Raw genomic sequence first — 18,124 nt, forward strand, 5'->3', positions numbered from 1 at the left:
CTATGTACAAGAATATAACTACTATAATACTGCTCCCTATGTACAAGAATATAACTACTATAATACTGCTCCCTATGTACTAGAATATTACTACTATAATACTACCCCTATGTACAAGAATATAACTACTATAATACTACCCCTATGTACAAGAATATAACTACTATAATACTGCCCCCTATGTACAAGAATATAACTACTATAATACTGCCCACTATGTACAAGAATATAACTACTATAATACTGCCCCTATGTACAAGAATATAACTACTATAATACTACCCCTATGTACAAGAATATAACTACTATAATACTACCCCTATGTACTAGAATATTACTACTATAATACTACCCCTATGTACAAGAATATAACTACTATAATACTACCCCTATGTACAAGAATATAACTACTATAATACTGCCCCTATGTACAAGAATATAACTACTATAATACGGCTCCTATGTACACGAATATAACTACTATAATACTGCTCCTATGTACAAGAATATAACTACTATAATACTGCCTCCTATGTACAAGAATATAACTACTATAATACTGCTCCCTATGTACAAGAATATAACTACTATAATACTGCCCCCTATGTACAAGAATATAACTACTATAATACTGTCCCCCTATGTACAAGAATATAACTACTATATTACTGCCCCCTATGTACAAGAATATAACTACTATAATACTGCCCCCTATGTACAAGAATATAACTACTATATTACTGCCTCCTATGTACAAGAATATAACTACTATAATACTGCTCCCTATGTACAAGAATATAACTACTATAATACTACCCCTATGTACAAGAATATAACTACTATAATACTACCCCTATGTACAAGAATATAACTACTATAATACTGCCCCCTATGTACAAGAATATAACTACTATAATACTGCCCACTATGTACAAGAATATAACTACTATAATACTGCTCCCTATGTACAAGAATATAACTACTATAATACTGCCTCCTATGTACTAGAATATTACTACTATAATACTACCCCTATGTACAAGAATATAACTACTATAATACTACCCCTATGTACAAGAATATAACTACTATAATACTGCCCCTATGTACAAGAATATAACTACTATAATACGGCTCCTATGTACACGAATATAACTACTATAATACTGCTCCTATGTACAAGAATATAACTACTATAATACTGCCTCCTATGTACAAGAATATAACTACTATAATACTGCTCCCTATGTACAAGAATATAACTACTATAATACTGCCCCCTATGTACTAGAATATTACTACTATAATACTACCCCTATGTACAAGAATATAACTACTATAATACTACCCCTATGTACAAGAATATTACTACTATAATACTGCCCCTATGTACAAGAATATTACTACTATAATACTGCCTCCTATGTACAAGAATATAACTACTATAATACTGCCTCCTATGTACAAGAATATAACTGCTATAATACTGCCTCCTATGTACAAGAATATAACTACTATAATACTGCCCCTATGTACAAGAATATAACTACTATAATACTGCCTCCTATGTACTAGAATATTACTACTATAATACTACCCCTATGTACAAGAATATAACTACTATAATACTGCCCTCTATGTACAAGAATATAACTACTATAATACTGCTCCTATGTACAAGAATATAACTACTATAATACTGCTCCTATGTACAAGAATATAACTACTATAATATTGCTCCCTATGTACAAGAATATAACTACTATAATACTGCCTCCTATGTACAAGAATATAACTACTATAATACTGCTCCCTATGTACAAGAATATAACTACTATAATACTGCCTCCTATGTACTAGAATATTACTACTATAATACTGCCTCCTATGTACAAGAATATAACTACTATAATACTGCTCCCTATGTACAAGAATATAACTACTATAATACTGCTCATATGTACAACAATATAACTACTATAATACTGCCCTCTATGTACAAGAATATAACTACTATAATACTGCTCCTATGTACAAGAATATAACTACTATAATACTGCCCTCTATGTACAAGAATATAACTACTATAATACTGCTCCTATGTACAAGAATATAACTACTATAATACTGCTCCTATGTACCAGAATATAACTACTATAATACTGCATCTATATACAAGAATATAACTACTATAATACTGCTCCCTATGTACAAGAATATAACTACTGTAATACTGTCCCCTATGTACAAGAATATAACTACTATAATACTGCCCCCTATGTACAAGAATATAACTACTATAATACTGCCTCCTATGTACAAGAATATAACTACTATAATACTGCCCCCTATGTACAAGAATATAACTACTATAATACTGCCCCCTATGTACAAGAATATAACTACTATAATACTGCCCCCTATGTACAAGAATATAACTACTATAATACTGCCCCCTATGTACAAGAATATAACTACTATAATACTGCCTCCTATGTACAAGAATATAACTACTATAATACTGCCCCCTATGTACAAGAATATAACTACTATAATACTGCCTCCTATGTACAAAAATATAACTACTATAATACTGCCCCCTATGTACAAGAATATAACTACTATAATACTGCCCCCTATGTACAAAAATATAACTACTATAACACTGCCCCCTATGTACAAGAATATAACTACTATAATACTGCCCCCTATGTACAAGAATATAACTACTATAATACTGCCCCCCCTATGTACAAGAATATAACTACTATAATACTGCCCCCTATGTACAAGAATATAACTACTATAATACTGCCTCCTATGTACAAGAATATAACTACTATAATACTGCCCCCTATGTACAAGAATATAACTACTATAATACTGCCCCCTATGTACAAGAATATAACTACTATAATACTGCCCCCTATGTACAAGAGTATAACTGCTATAATACTGCCCTATGTATATAAATCTGACTTCTATAATGACTGCTGGTCCTCTCAGAACTTCGTGTAGTGTCATTATTTGTAGTGTAGATTGAGGATTTCTTTTACCTTACACATATTGAGTCGCTTCCATAGGCGGCCAAATTCAGATAGGCTGAGTTTCCCGTTGGCATTCAGCTGAAGTTTTGTTAAGTACTTTAGCTTGTTTAACTAGAAATCACCACTAGATGGCAGAGTAACATCAGGGAACACTGGATAAATTAGAGAATTGCAATCAAAACTATTCACATATATGGACAATTATGTTTATTTGCTACATTTACAAACTTTCAGTTGTTTGCAAAAAACAATCAAACAGGAAGTATTTGAATATCTCAGCACAAGTAATATAACAAGCGGTTTCTCCAAATTTACTAGAAAATGCCACTTTCACTGACTACTGCATATTCAGAATCATTGACTCCCTGCATGGAATCTCTGATAAGAGCACATACTTACCAATCCGATGTTATCTCAAGCACACCTGATATCAAGGTCTTCATTAGTTACATCAGGTGTGCTTGAGGTAAAACATATCAAATACCTTTACTGGTGAGGGCTTTGTTGGCTGTGATGTTTGATTGCATGTTAGAAACATGACTGATGTTTCTATTACACGGGACGATAGTCGTCTAAATCACCGCACGAACGCTGACATCACTGCTCAAGTCGTTAGCGCTCGTGCTAAGCATAGTTGAAGTAAACTGTTAGTGTGCACAGGGTAGGGGACAAGGCAAGTTAAAGGTTTATCCTGCTACTTAAAGGAGTTGTCCAGTTGTTAGCAGGATAGGTCATCAATATAGATCTGTGGGGGTCTACCATCCAGGACATCTGGCGATCTGGTGTTTATATGCTCATAGAATTAGTTGATTTCTGCAGGAAGCAGACAGCCCCATTCCCTCTGCAGTGGCCAGGCTTGGTATTGCAGGCCAAATTCCCATTCACTTCAATGCAAGTTGTGCATGCAATACCAAGGCTGGCCACTGCAGCGTGAACAGGGCTGTGTGCTTCCTACAATAATCAGCTCAGAGCACAAGCACAAAAACCCTGTCAATCTACTATTGATGACCTCTCCTGCTGATAGACCATCAATAGTTTACAATTGAACAACCGTTTTAATAAAGTTTTTTAACAGTTAAAATAAAAAAATATTAAAAAAAAAATAAAATATTCTCCCTTCTTTCCCATAAAAAACTGAACAATGAAGGTCCACATATTTGGGGGTGCCGGGTAAGAAGAATTCCAAACTCCTAAAATACCACAATATTCATCCTGTACAGTGAAGGCCGTTATAAATATGACTAAAAAATGAGCAAAAAGATTTAGGTTTCCCGAAATCATACTGATAAAATCTACAGCTCACCCTATAAAACCGGGCCCTCACACAGCTGACCGGGCCCGCACACAGCTGACCGGGCCCGCACACAGCTGACCGGGCCCGCACACAGCTGACCGGGCCCGCACACAGCTGACCGGGCCCGCACACAGCTGACCGGGCCCTCACACAGCTGACCGGGCCCTCACACAGCTGACCGGGCCCTCACACAGCTGACCGGGCCCTCACACAGCTGACCGGGCCCTCACACAGCTGACCGGGCCCTCACACAGCTGACCGGGCCCGCACACAGCTGACCGGGCCCGCACACAGCTGACCGGGCCCGCACACAGCTGACCGGGCCCGCACACAGCTGACCGGGCCCGCACACAGCTGACCGGGCCCGCACACAGCTGACCGGGCCCGCACACAGCTGACCGGGCCCTCACACAGCTGACCGGGCCCTCACACAGCTGACCGGGCCCTCACACAGCTGACCGGGCCCTCACACAGCTGACCGGGCCCTCACACAGCTGACCGGGCCTCACACAGCTGACCGGCCCGCACACAGCTGACCGGGCCTCACACAGCGCAGCTGATGAAAAAATATAACATTTGCGGGTCTCAGAATCCGGCGATGGAAAGTCATTTCTGTTTAGGAAAAAATTCTTATTTACTTTTTAAAAATAGAAAAGCATTAAAAAAAAAATATATAAATTTGTTTCCCCCGCGATCGCCCCGACCCACAGCACAAAGGTCATAGGTCATGTTAACATCGTAAAAACTAAACCCACCAATAATGGCGCAATTTCATTTTTTCTTTCTCCCACTTTTTCGTATTTACATTGTATATCAGCTCGCCGCACTAAAAAACATCAATGGAGAAATGTAACAGTTATGGCTGCCGGAAGACAAGCACGAAAAAACGAGAACAAAAATCCTGAAGGGGTTAAAGGGGTCTTATCGCCAGAGAGGTTTATCCCCTAGCCATAGTACAGTTGAACAATGTCCGATCACTGGGTGTCCAACCACCGGAATCCCCGGTGATCCTGATAGCAGCGCCCCCAAATGACCCCTTTGAAAGGCTCTGAACACACAGGACCCTCCGCTCCATCCACTGCTAGGAGACGGGGGGAGATCCTTGTCCCATAGATATGAATGCAGCAGTCAGCACACATGCACACTGCCCTTCGCATGGGGCATTCGGGATACACCGGTTTTGGGATTGCACGAGGGCCCCAGCCATCGGACATTAACCTGTATACTGTGCTGCATGTCTTTGGCGGTAAAGCCCTTTAACCCTTTCCAATCCCCTGTCTGACGTCTGAAGACATTCTGCTTGAAGCCTGTACAGCTCCAATGTCTGAAAATGTCCGGCAGGGTATTCTTACTGTATATTACTGGCCGCTCTGTTCTCAGTTGACCTCTCCAGCATGTCCCATACAGCAATACTGGCTCTAGCCAGCAGATGGCGCCATTGTATAATGGCAGAAAGAGAAAGCTCCCTAGGGAACGCTGTATCCAAAACTGGATTGCAAAGGTTTAATGCTCTAGAAGCCTCTGCGCTGCGGTGAAGGATACATCCATCAGCATCAGGACCGCTCGGCAGGAGTCCAGGCTGAATTCTCCTTTGTCGGCTGCAAAGGTTTTATCTGCAAATGCAGAAGGAAGAAGAATTACGGAGCGTTGTGCGCATTAGCGCCGATCTGACGCGGAACATGACTGATGGCCGCAGTAATGACCACAGGTGGGAGGAGAGGAAGCGTCCGCATCATCAACCCCCGGATGGCAGGCGACGGCCGCCCTGGACTCACCAGTGATGACCACATCGTTCAGCAGCATCTGCAGGTGCTCGGCGTACAGCTCCGCGTTCTGGGGAAACGAGGACATTCGAAATAGCTTCACTTTCCATAAGTGTGATGACTTCCAGCATACATGTCACTTGTATCATCATCCATCAGCAGAGGCTTTATCCCTCCGTTATCGGAGGCTGAAGTGGAACTGCACTTTCCGAAAACTTCCGCCACATCATAGGGAGATGTCAAAAAAGTTCTGAGACCCCAGCGACCACTAGAATAAAGCAGCTGATGAGCTCGTCTGAGGGCCATCCCCGCTCGCTAGCTGGGGTCAGTAGGAAGTCTACGAATCTGTCTTCAGCTAGCGAGCGGTGACCGAGATCGGACAGGCACCAATTGGTGGGGTCTCAGTAGCCGGACTCCCAGCAATGAAAACTTTTGACATTGACCTATGATATATCTACAGTATTTTTTTTTTATGCAGTTACACTTTAAATATTCAGCCAAGTACTTTTGCCTATGTCCCCATGACAACACTTCCTGTCTCTGTCCTCTGGAAGCTCAATGACATTCGGGTCCGTACTTCCAGACTCTTAAATATTGAAAAGAGGGACAGTTTTTGCATAGTGCACAGTGCACAGCATCACACCCACATCCCTTTCAGTAGTGCCCCTCATAGTAACAGTTCCCCTCTGTGACTTCCTTGCAGTAATAGCGCTCCTTAGAGTCCCCTCACAGTAATAGTTCCCCTCAGTGACCCCCTTACAGTAATAATCCGCCGTATGCCCCTGCCTAATAATAATGCTCCCATATGCACTCATCTTAATAATAATGTCCCTACTCAGTAATAATGCCCCTACATGCCCCCACTCAGTAGTAATGCCCATGCATGCCCCCACTCAGTAGTAATGCCCATGCATGCCCCCATTCAGTAGTTATGCCCATGCATGCCCCCACTCAGTAATAATGCCCATGCATGCCCCCACTCAGTAGTAATGCCCATGCATGCCCCCATTCAGTAGTTATGCCCATGCATGCCCCCATTCAGTAGTTATGCCCATGCATGCCCCCATTCAGTAGTAATGCCCATGCATGCCCCCACTCAGTAGTAATGCCCATGCATGCCCCCATTCAGTAGTAATGCCCATGCATGCCCCCATTCAGTAGTAATGCCCATGCATGCCCCCATTCAGTAGTAATGCCCATGCATGCCCCCATTCAGTAGTAATGCCCATGCATGCCCCCATTCAGTAGTAATGCCCATGCATGCCCTCCTCACCTTACATCTGGTAGCACAGTTGCTGTGCCCAGTCCAAGGTCTCATGCTGGTAAGGCTGAAGCTAATAATGGGCTGTAGCGATCGTGTGCTAGACACCATAGGGTCTCTCTACCTGGATGTGCGCCCGGGGCTGGGGTGGTGGGAGGAGCAAAATGTGCAAATGAAGGCCGGTTATTATTCTACTCCATTCCTGGGCGTCTCCTGGGACTGCAGAATATCCCCCGAGATCTGGGACTGTCCTGCCAACCCTGGGAGACAGCGAGGCTTCACAGCAACCAATCAGAATTCAGAATGACAGAAGAGATCTGATTGTTGATCGGAGCCTAACACATCCCAGAGAGCAGGAGGTGTTGTCATGGGGACAACAGGCACAAAAGCTCCCATGTGAATGGGCCCTAATTGGCTCGATGAGCTGTCCATGAAATAGACAGACAGTACACGGACGGGAAATACGCCGCTGTGCCACGTGTAGCGGTCCTTCACCGGCCAAAGAGTGCGCCAATCTGCAGCTTCGTGATATTAACAGCCATTAGAAAACTGCACTGATTGCAGTAAAATCTGTCGGCCAGACAGGGGCGCTACATATGTCTCCACCCCAACGATGAAGAACATGTATGTACTCAATGATGGTGGAATCACCTGATTTGCATAACCGGCAAAAATATTCTCGTAGTTGCCGTCTTGGTATCTTTTTAAAACGGCCTGTAAATGGGAAGAAAAACATCAGACTTTACTACCAGCAACCAAAATGAAGCCCCGCCCCCCCCCCCAAAAAAATATTCTAAGGGGCCGCCTATGTAACAATCAGTCGCCTGGCTCCTCGAAACCTTAGAGAGTAGCAGCACCGTACATAACATTCAGCAGCCCCCGCCTGCGGGGCCGCAGACACCGGGGGCCGCAGACACCGGGGGCCGCAGACACCGGGGGCCGCAGACACCGGGGGCCGCAGACACCGGGGGCCGCAGACACCGGGGGCCGCAGACACCGGGGGCCGCAGACACCGGGGGCCGCAGACACCGGGGGCCGAAAACGCACAGTAAAGTACGCCGATGTGCACGGAAAAAAGTATAGCTTATTCCGCAAATCTGTTCGCTGACGCTGCGCAAATGTACAAACGCTCATGGGGAGGAGCCCAAAGTGACATAGCAGAGCTCTCCGTGCGCCGGCTGCTTGTAGATTGGGTTTGTAGCGTCGCTATTAATTACACATCGCGGTCCCACAGATGTCGCGGCGGTGGCGGCGTGCGTCTACAAGGCTGCAAAGTCCTCGGAATATTCCGTACAAAGGAGGAAGATTAATACAAGACAATCGCAGCCGGTAAGAAACCCCGTCATTGTGGGCGACGGGGGTCACTAAAAGCAATTACGTAGGCGAGGAGCCGCTCACCTTAGGATTCTGGTTGTTCAAGCTGAGCCGCAAGTCAAAGTCACTGCAAGACACGGAAGAAGTTACAAGAAGGACACAGAACATACTAACCACATGCAGTCACCCAGAATGCATCACTCACTGCACAGAGATGGTTACTGACTCCTGATTGGATGTGGTAATCGGAGGTGGTTTGAAACACACCTGCTGGTTCATCAAAGGCTAAGCTATTACTCCCTCATGCTTTACACTGCAGCCCTTCTTCTGCATAGAAAGATGATGAAATCCAAGTGGAGCTAGCATTCCTAATAGAGTTATAGAACAGCTTCTATACACTGAATGACCCCCATCTGGTGGCGTTGGACTCCTTTGGCCTTTAGAACTGCAGCAGTTTGTCGTGGCATAGATCCCACTCGGTGATGAAATGGTTCTACAGGAATATCGGCCCCTGCGGACAGGAAGCTTCTTGTAGTTGTTGCAGATTAGATGGCGGTGCTGACATGTTCTCACTGGCTGACAGGAAGGGGTCAGCGATTCATGCTGCTTGCACCAAATTCTGACCTCCTATCAGCAACAGAAATCTGGATCCATCTGACCAGGAGATGTTTTTCCGCTGCTCAGTGATACAAGTTTTGCGCTCTTTTGCCCGCTGGAGTCTTTATGTTTCTCTTAGACACAATGGGGCTGGGACTGGTCGTCTGCTGTTATTCCATCCGTGCGGAGGGACGGCGAGTTGTGCGGTCGGACACGTTAGTTGGAGCTCCAGCGTTGTATTCAGCTGACTGTGCAGCCTGTTGGTCAGAACGATTCCTGACATCCTCCTCCGACCCCTTTCAGTGATGAGTTGTTTCCATCCACAGGATCCCCTTTCGCCAGATGTTTTCCTCGATCGCGCCATTCTCTGTATACTCTCCATACTGTTACATCAGTAAACCCCCTGCAGTTGGCAGTGAGCCCCCAGCTAGTCTAGCACAGATGACCGACCTCGTTGGAAGTCGCTCCGATCGCTGGATTTTCCCATCTAATGTGGATTCACACTGAAACTGATCCACAGAAAACTTGTCACGTGATTTTATGCCGGGGGGACGGGGAGAATTACCGTACAGGGAAGAGCTAATTGTGATCGTGCAGAGGGATTTAGTAGAGGGCCATTCACTGTATGGGAGCCCCTACCTTAGCACAGCATCGCTGGGGTACGGCACTTGGTTTCCATTTCTTTGGCTTCTTCTGCTGTTTTCAGGTCTAAATTGAAAATAAATGGTAATTATTATTATATGTAAATGAACACAAAGTGTCAAAAACAACAGACCGCTCCCAACTGCAGATACCCAAACTGATGCTTGGAGTAGGCGGACTTCCTGTTTGCCCCATTCTGCACTTTCCCGATTGCTGATAGAACTAGGAGCGGGAAGATTTCTGTTGCTGCAAGCTGCCTTCAGCTACTGTAGAACATATGGGTACCCATGTACCTTCATCCCTCCCACTTTCCAACTTTTAGTTTCACTAATGTGCAGTAATGGGGGGCAACATTAGATACCTTCTAGAACTCTTGTAAACTCTCGTTTCCATCTTTTCATTGAGAAGTCAGAAGAAGGATGAGATATAATGGTAACAGAGTAACACAGGACTTAGAACAAGGGCTTTCTAAACTTGTGGGGTTTAGTTCAGCAATGGCAAATGCCCACGGCCACTTTACTACCACTGGATTGGGAGTGTTCTTGGTAAGATGTCCCGTGGTTTACAGGTGTTTAGGGGTTAATCCTTATATCCCATGGTGGTCTAGGCCAATGAAGGGATTGATGGTAACTTCCTTGGTGGTCCTCTGTGGTTTAGGGTTATCTTACATACTCATTGCATATGGATAACCTCTAATAGTTCTAATTACAGCTGGTATAGAGTGGGACAGCAAGAGCGCCCCCCCTCAGCATTGTCTATATATATATATTGAGTAGTATGAATAGTCCAATACTCACTCTGACACGGCACTGTTGGCGTAGGCGTCTCGGTTACTTTCACTTGAAGCTGCTTCAATGTCTGTATAACTACGATTAGAGCGCACACTTAATACTATATACTGTACTGTAGATTCAGTATGGGAATGTCATCTTAGAGTAATATCGGACCCCCAGCCGTAGTTCTAACCATGAAGCGGCCATTGTAATGGAAAACCTTCAAGAATTCAATGGACCAATGGAAGATCTGTCTGAGAGCTTATTCACATGAGCGTATATTGGCCACCGTCTTCATGGCCGGCCGATATATGCTACCGACTAATGCATCAGATCACACAGGCGTATTCCCGTGGCCTAAAAGCGCCCGGTCGGCAAATATAGCGCCAGGCAGGTAAGATCTATCTGGAACTATCTTCCCAGCCAGAATACGTCGGCTGCTGCATAGACTCGTATGCAAGCCAATGACAGCGGCCGGAGAAGGGAGGTGGGAGGGAGTTTAGCTGCGTGACTGCTAAACTCCATCCCCCTTCTCTCCTCCTCCCCACCAGCTTTTTTGGAATGGGTTGGGCAGAGCTAAGCTCTGCCCCTTCTCCTCCCATTGCTGGCTGCGGACAAGGGGCGGGTAGAGGCCGGGAGCTTAGCTTTGCCGCCTCACATTGCAAACAGCCAAAGGGAGGGAGAGAGGCAGAGAGCCGGTGACAGGGAGGGAAGGCATTGCGGCCTTGGTGTATATGCGACGGGGGGGGGGGTTCGGGCCATCTGAACGGGCACACGAACGTTAGATTAGTGCGCCCGTTCACGGGTTTTTACGTCGCCAGCGGGCGAATGTAAGAACGATAACACCCGTGTGAATAAGCCCTGATTTTGAGAAGACCCATCCCACTGAAGAAGAGCATAATGATCATGTAAAGTGTTGAAGGGAAAAGAAGAAGAGGAGGAGGAGGATGGCCGGGGAGGAGCGTCCAATGTATGAACGTTTGAGGATAAAGTCAAGGTTTGGGATCGTCTCCCACTGTTGATAGTTGGCAGGAGAAGTCTTATTAAAATGGTTTGGATGCCCACACTCCTTTATTTACTTCCTAACTCTCCGGCTTGGATGCCATCACAATATTTTTGAGACTCTTTACGATATTCAGGAATTCATTATGGAACAAGAAATCTGCTAGAACTAAATCTGAGATCCGAAGAGCGATTAACGGACAGGAGGGTCGGCAGTTCCAAATTCTCAATTGCATTAGTGGAAGGGCTGGGGAGCTGGGTTGAATAGAAGATTAGATTCTACCCCCTATAAAAGGTATGTGAGAGAAGGATGAAGGGGGGGGGGGGGACAATGTCCGACAATCCTGCTAAAAAATAAGTGATGGAATAAATTTAAGCAGATTCTACAGCTAGGTGGATTTACTATAGACCCCCCCCCCCCATCCCTCTGCAGGAAACCGAAATTGCCAGCGTTATTTACGTTGGAGGGATTTCCACTGTGGGAGAAGAGAGCGGTCATCCTTTTGGACCAAGAGCATTCTGGGGGCCTTTTTTTTATAGTTTTGAACAATGTAGAGAACTTTATGATGTTCCCCAGAGTTATTTGCTCAGTTCCTTCAGTTCCGACATGTTTGCTGCTCGGGCCGGTCAGTATCTGTGCTTACAGTCACACTTTGGGGAATGTTCTTGGGTGTTCCGGAGCTACGAGGGGTGTAATATCTTATTTATATGGACAGATTATTTCTTATTATTTACAGCAACTCCCAATAAAGGTGAAAGACAAACGGGAAGAAGAAGTCGGCCGTGTTAGTGATTATAAACGGGCCGCAGTGTTGTGTAGGATTCCAGTGAGATCTCTGAAAGTCAACGAGTATCACAGTCGTATTTAGTGCAGAGAGTTTATTGGACTCCATTAAAGTTGTTCAACTTGGGTATTAGATGAAACTCGGACTGTCCGGGATGTTATATGGATGGTGTATATTTAATGCATGCAGGTCTGGCATGGTTAACATTGCGTGACTTTTGGAATGGGGTACTGGAGATATGGGTCTTAATCTGAGAACTTGTATGTTGGGTATTGTTGATGGGTTTGATGGGCGTAATCTTCGGGGCTTCAGAGCTGATTACTGCCCGTTGGATGCAGCTGTCCCCCCTTACCCCCGACATTGGGATATTCTCTCATAAGAATAAGAGAGGCTATATCCTTAGAAAGGAGGAAATATAAAAAAAAGAGGCTGTTTGACTAAGTTTGAGCAACTTTACCTTAGTATGAGTCTTAGTCTAAGTTTGGGTTGTTACTAGAGATGAGCGAGCGTGCTCGTTAAGGCAAAATACTCGAGCGAGTATTGCCATTTTCAAGTACATGCCGGCTTGTGAAAAAAGATTCGGGGGCCGGCGGGGGTGAGCGGTGAGTTGTGTGAGTGAGCATGGGGGAGCGGGGAGGAGAGGGAGAGAGATATGGCCCCCATTCCTCCCCGCTCTCCCCCGCTCGAGTATTTTGTCTTAACGAGTACGTTCGCTCATCTCAAGTTGTTACTAGAGTTGAGTGAACATACTCTGCCAAGCTTGATGCTCGTTCGAGTATTAGCGTACTCGATGGTGCTCGCTACTCGATCGAGCATCACGCCGTGTTCGACCCCGCCCCAGTTTTTGGCCCCTCCCCGCCGTGATGCAGCGTGCGCCAATAGCACATTTTTTGGGAGACAGAGGAGAGAGAGGGGGAGGGAGAGGGAAAGGGGGGGAGAGGGAAAGGGGGGGAGAGGGAAAGGGGGGGAGAGGGAAAGGGGGGGAGAGGGAAAGGGGGGGAGAGGGAAAGGGGGGGAGAGGGAAAGGGGGGGAGAGGGAAAGGGGGGGAGAGGGAAAGTGGGGGAGAGGGAAAGGGGGGGAGAGGGAAAGGGGGGGTGAGGGAAAGGGGGGGTGAGGGAAAGGGGGGGGGAGGGAAAGGGGGGGTGAGGGAAAGGGAGGGTGAGGGAAAGGGAGGGTGAGGGAAAGGGAGGGTGAGGGAAAGGGGGGGTGAGGGAAAGGGGGGGTGAGGGAAAGGGGGGGAGAGGGAAAGGGGGGGTGAGGGAAAGGGGGGGTGAGGGAAAGGGGGGGAGAGGGAAAGGGGGGGAGAGGGAAAGGGGGGGAGAGGGAAAGGGGGGGAGAGGGAAAGGGGGGGGGTGAGGGAAAGGGAGGGTGAGGGAAAGGGGGGGTGAGGGAAAGGGGGGGTGAGGGAAAGGGGGGGTGAGGGAAAGGGGGGGAGAGGGAAAGGGGGGGAGAGGGAAAGGGGGGGAGAGGGAAAGGGGGGGAGAGGGAAAGGGGGGGAGAGGGAAAGGGGGGGAGAGGGAAAGGGGGGGAGAGGGAAAGGGGGGGAGAGGGAAAGGGGGGGAGAGGGAAAGGGGGGGAGAGGGAAAGGGGGGGAGAGGGAAAGGGAGGGTGAGGGAAAGGGGGGGTGAGGGAAAGGGGGGGTGAGGGAAAGGGGGGGTGAGGGAAAGGGGGGGTGAGGGAAAGGGGGGGTGAGGGAAAGGGGGGGAGAGGGAAAGGGGGGGAGAGGGAAAGGGGGGGAGAGGGAAAGGGGGGGAGAGGGAAAGGGGGGGGGGTGAGGGAAAGGGAGGGTGAGGGAAAGGGGGGGTGAGGGAAAGGGGGGGAGAGGGAAAGGGGGGGAGAGGGAAAGGGGGGAGAGGGAAAGGGGGGAGAGGGAAAGGGGGGAGAGGGAAAGGGGGGAGAGGGAAAGGGGGGGAGAGGGAAAGGGGGGGAGAGGGAAAGGGGGGGAGAGGGAAAGGGGGGGAGAGGGAAAGGGGGGGAGAGGGAAAGGGGGGGAGAGGGAAAGGGGGGGAGAGGGAAAGGGGGGGAGAGGGAAAGGGGGGGAGAGGGAAAGGGGGGGAGAGGGAAAGGGGGGGGGGTGAGGGAAAGGGGGGGTGAGGGAAAGGGGGGGTGAGGGAAAGGGGGGGTGAGGGAAAGGGGGGGTGAGGGAAAGGGGGGGGGGAGAGGGAAAGGGGGGGAGAGGGAAAGGGGGGGAGAGGGAAAGGGGGGGGAGAGGAAAAGGGGGGGAGAGGAAAAGGGGGAAGGGGAGGGGGAGTGGAGGAGAGAGAGGGGGAGGGAGAGGGAGTGGAGGAGAGAGAGGGGGAGGGAGAGGGAGAGAGGGAGGGAGAGGGAGAGAGAGAGAGAGAGAACACACGAACCAAGAAGAAAAAAAACGTTTGGGACCCGGCATCTTACATGCAAAAATGCTCGAGTCTCCCATTGTAGTCAATGGGGTTCGTTACTAGAGTAGAGCTCTCGGATTTTACGAAAAGCTTGACTCAAATAATGCGGACCCGAGCATTGTGGTGCTTGCTCATCTCTAGTTGTTACAAGTGTTATTTGGGTTGTTATAAGTATTACTTAGCCTTAGTCTAAGTTTAAACAAAGAGCCTGATATATATAATGGATGGTTCACATGGAGTGCTGGTTGTATTGGGAGATCGTAGAAAAGGTTATGGGATTTGGAAAGAGAGAGGCGGGACTTTTGTTTTCCGTTGTATGTGTCTATTAACATGTTTCCACCCCATTTGTCAGACACTAATACGCGCCGCCCTGACCAGATGCCTCATAACCAAGCTCATCCTCCGTTACTCTCAGTAACTACTTCGCGGCTCTACTGTTGGCTTGCAGAGGATTTCTTCCTTCCTTGATCTTCCTCAGCAAAGAAAAAAATGTAAATAAGAACAATTATTACTCAGCGATCTGCGAAGTCTTCATAAAGATTCTCAGCAGGAACTCCGACTCTTGCCCCTTGTTCTGGGTGAAAGGTAGGATGACATAGGTGCCCGGGGGAGCCATGAATGATCTGGTGACTTCTCTGGCCTGTTCCAGCCCCGAGTTGATGGTTTCAGTTGCATGCTGCCGGGAATATTTTTGTTGTGACCCATTTTTAACGCCCTACGGGCAAGAAAAGGTGTGAATTACGAGAAATCAGACCCAAACAACGGATGACATGATGTAGTCTGCACTACTTTGCTTCTTTTATGGAAATTTTTGGTTAGAACAAATCAAAAATTTGTGTCTATTTTTTTTTATAAATATTCGATGAAATGCAGAACAGCCCAATTTTGCCCCAAATCAGCATATTTCCATCAATGGGTAGAATTTGTACATTTTTAACTGCCAAAAAAAAGTCCAGATTATAGAATCAAGGTAGCCTGAGATAGCCAAAGAATTGGCAAGTCTTCTGTGTGTGGAGGCATCAGAGTGGAGCCACTTCCCACAGAAGTAAAGAGGAGGTGAAAAAGTTGTCCAAAATAGGAAATGTTTAACCCCTTAGTGACGGCCAATACGTCTTTCTACGATGGTCACTAATGAGTTTTAAACCTACACATACAACTTTTTAAAGTGATGGCTTGGCCGACTACTGACAGCCAGGCTCCTGCTCTAATCACCAGTAATGAAGAAACCTCATATCCTGGCAGTTAAACTCCTTAAATACCACAATCAACAGCAACTGTAGTATGTAAGAAGATGGCAGGGGAACTCTTTCTGTTACCCATTGGCACCTCCCAAAGCAATCTCAAGGTACTAATGGGTTCCCATGGCAACTGGAGGCCTGACAAACACCTCTGTGTTTTCCACGTGACTCAGCCTGAGACCCCTAATAGTCTAATAGGCTTCTGTCATAGGCTCAGTAAATGCACTACATAAGTAATGCAGTGTACTGACCGAGCGATCGAACAATCACAGCTTCATGTCTTCATGAAGGACAAAAAATTGTGTCAAAAAAGTTAAAACAAATTCAATTTTTTTTTAAATTCCAGTTTAAATAATAATTGCCTTTTCTTTACATAAAACCCTTTTGTAAACGGATGAAATACCAACAGAATAAGTATTATTGCGCTTGTAACAACCAAACAATGTAACAATTTTGCATTTATTGCACTTGGTGAACATAAAGTAATTCCGTAATTTAAAAGTCATTTTAAAAAGTAATTCTGTAATCGCTTTTCCTCTTTCGCCTCCCAAGAAACGCAATAAAAAGCAATTAAAAAGTGACGTCTACCCCAAACTGGTACCAATAAAAGCCGCAAAGAACAAGACCTCACAGAGACTGGAAACTAAAAATGTTCTGGGTCTCACAAAGTCCATGGCTTTTCTTTAAAAACAGAGTTTTTCTGCTAAAGTAGTACAACAAATCACCCATCTCTGTAAACGTCTTGTCACGGTCATCGTGCGGATAAGAACCCGATCAGCTTATCCTTTACCGAATGGCGAACACTGCGATGGTGACACTTCTGGGAGGTTTCCATCTCAAATGTCTCCAAGTGTAGAGATGCTGACATACTGACTCTCTGTAGGGGGAGACCGGGCCTGGGAACGCTGAAGTAGAAGCCCATTTGCCATAGGAAAGTGGGCCGGTGAAGTTGGACGCTGTGCCATTACAAGAGGCACTGGGGTTCGCACCATAACCGGAGTCATTGTGGCCTTATCAGCCAACTGCGAGGGTGCTGTAATAAGAACCTTGTTTCCGGGCTTCAGACACTCTAAAGTCAGATTCGGCCACTGCTGAAATTCCTTAATATGTCCCCCAAGGCGTGAACATATACCGGGGACTCCGTGGATACACAACAAAGTGGTTCTCCAAAATGATGCTCAAATCAAATACAGGACTTCCCAGGAACCGAGTCAGGATAGGATTGGTCCTCCTAAGTATTCAAAAAGTCCGAGAATCAGAATAAAAAAAAGTTTCTCATATAACTTTGCCCAGGAATCGGGTTCTTGCAAAACGGGCCGACCGAAACTGTATTCACACTGGTGGCCTGAATCGGTGGAGGCAGCAGAATCTGGCCAATCTACAGAGTGAATCCTCTACCCGTAGGGTCATGATCTCCTGCACTTTGTTGCTCTGCAGAACTGGAGCCTTGGCTTAGCCATGCATGCACTTACACCAGAACTGCTGAAACGTGCCAGCCTCTGCAACTCCCCGAATTCCCCCATGCTGCCCGTAGAGAGAACGGGCACACAAAAGAACAAAGAGCAATAGATACAGAAGTAACAAAGCAACAACACTCCCCCTTTACACTCTGCAACCCGTCACTGCGCCTCAAAAATATCCAATAATGAACACAAAGCAAAAAAGAATAAGCGTTAGCATTCGGGTTCGACTCCTGCATTCAGTGTAGGACTGGGATGACTGGGGCCCATCAGTAACATTTATTCTAGGGGCCCACTAAACAGTTAAAACCAAAGATGTTGTACAGTTCTTATCTGTATGTATTGCCATGGGTGTACAACACCGGCACCATGTGTTTTGGGGGTCAGGGGCCCACTCCTGGCTCAAGGCCCATTGGGGATTTCACCTGTTCCCCTGTGGGCCAGCTGAAAAAAACCCATGCATTTCAGCCAAAGCAAACTGGGGTCACTGTGACTCAGCCTTCAACCGACCCACGGTTGTAGCTATAGGGTGTGCGAGGTAGTGTGTGGATCCAGACCCCAGTGCCTGA

At 46.6% G+C, this 18,124-nt stretch overlaps 1 protein-coding gene across 1 annotated transcript in view; it reads right to left on the reverse strand.

Annotated features, from left to right (window-relative positions):
• LOC136620387 (calpain-13-like) overlaps positions 1 to 18,124 on the reverse strand; it is a 139,757-nt gene that overhangs the window by 11,378 nt on the left and 110,255 nt on the right. Inside the window, exons 13-20 of the mRNA XM_066595122.1 lie at positions 15,370 to 15,572; positions 10,716 to 10,784; positions 9,916 to 9,984; positions 8,764 to 8,806; positions 8,017 to 8,079; positions 6,117 to 6,174; positions 5,884 to 5,954; positions 3,057 to 3,125 (exon numbers count right to left, since the gene is read on the reverse strand). Coding sequence (XP_066451219.1) covers positions 3,057 to 3,125; positions 5,884 to 5,954; positions 6,117 to 6,174; positions 8,017 to 8,079; positions 8,764 to 8,806; positions 9,916 to 9,984; positions 10,716 to 10,784; positions 15,370 to 15,572 — 645 coding nt within the window. The remainder of the gene's footprint in view (positions 1 to 3,056; positions 3,126 to 5,883; positions 5,955 to 6,116; positions 6,175 to 8,016; positions 8,080 to 8,763; positions 8,807 to 9,915; positions 9,985 to 10,715; positions 10,785 to 15,369; positions 15,573 to 18,124) is intronic.

The sequence above is a fragment of the Eleutherodactylus coqui genome, chromosome 3 (genome assembly GCF_035609145.1).
Source record: "Eleutherodactylus coqui strain aEleCoq1 chromosome 3, aEleCoq1.hap1, whole genome shotgun sequence".
Lineage (NCBI taxonomy): Eukaryota > Metazoa > Chordata > Amphibia > Anura > Eleutherodactylidae > Eleutherodactylus > Eleutherodactylus coqui.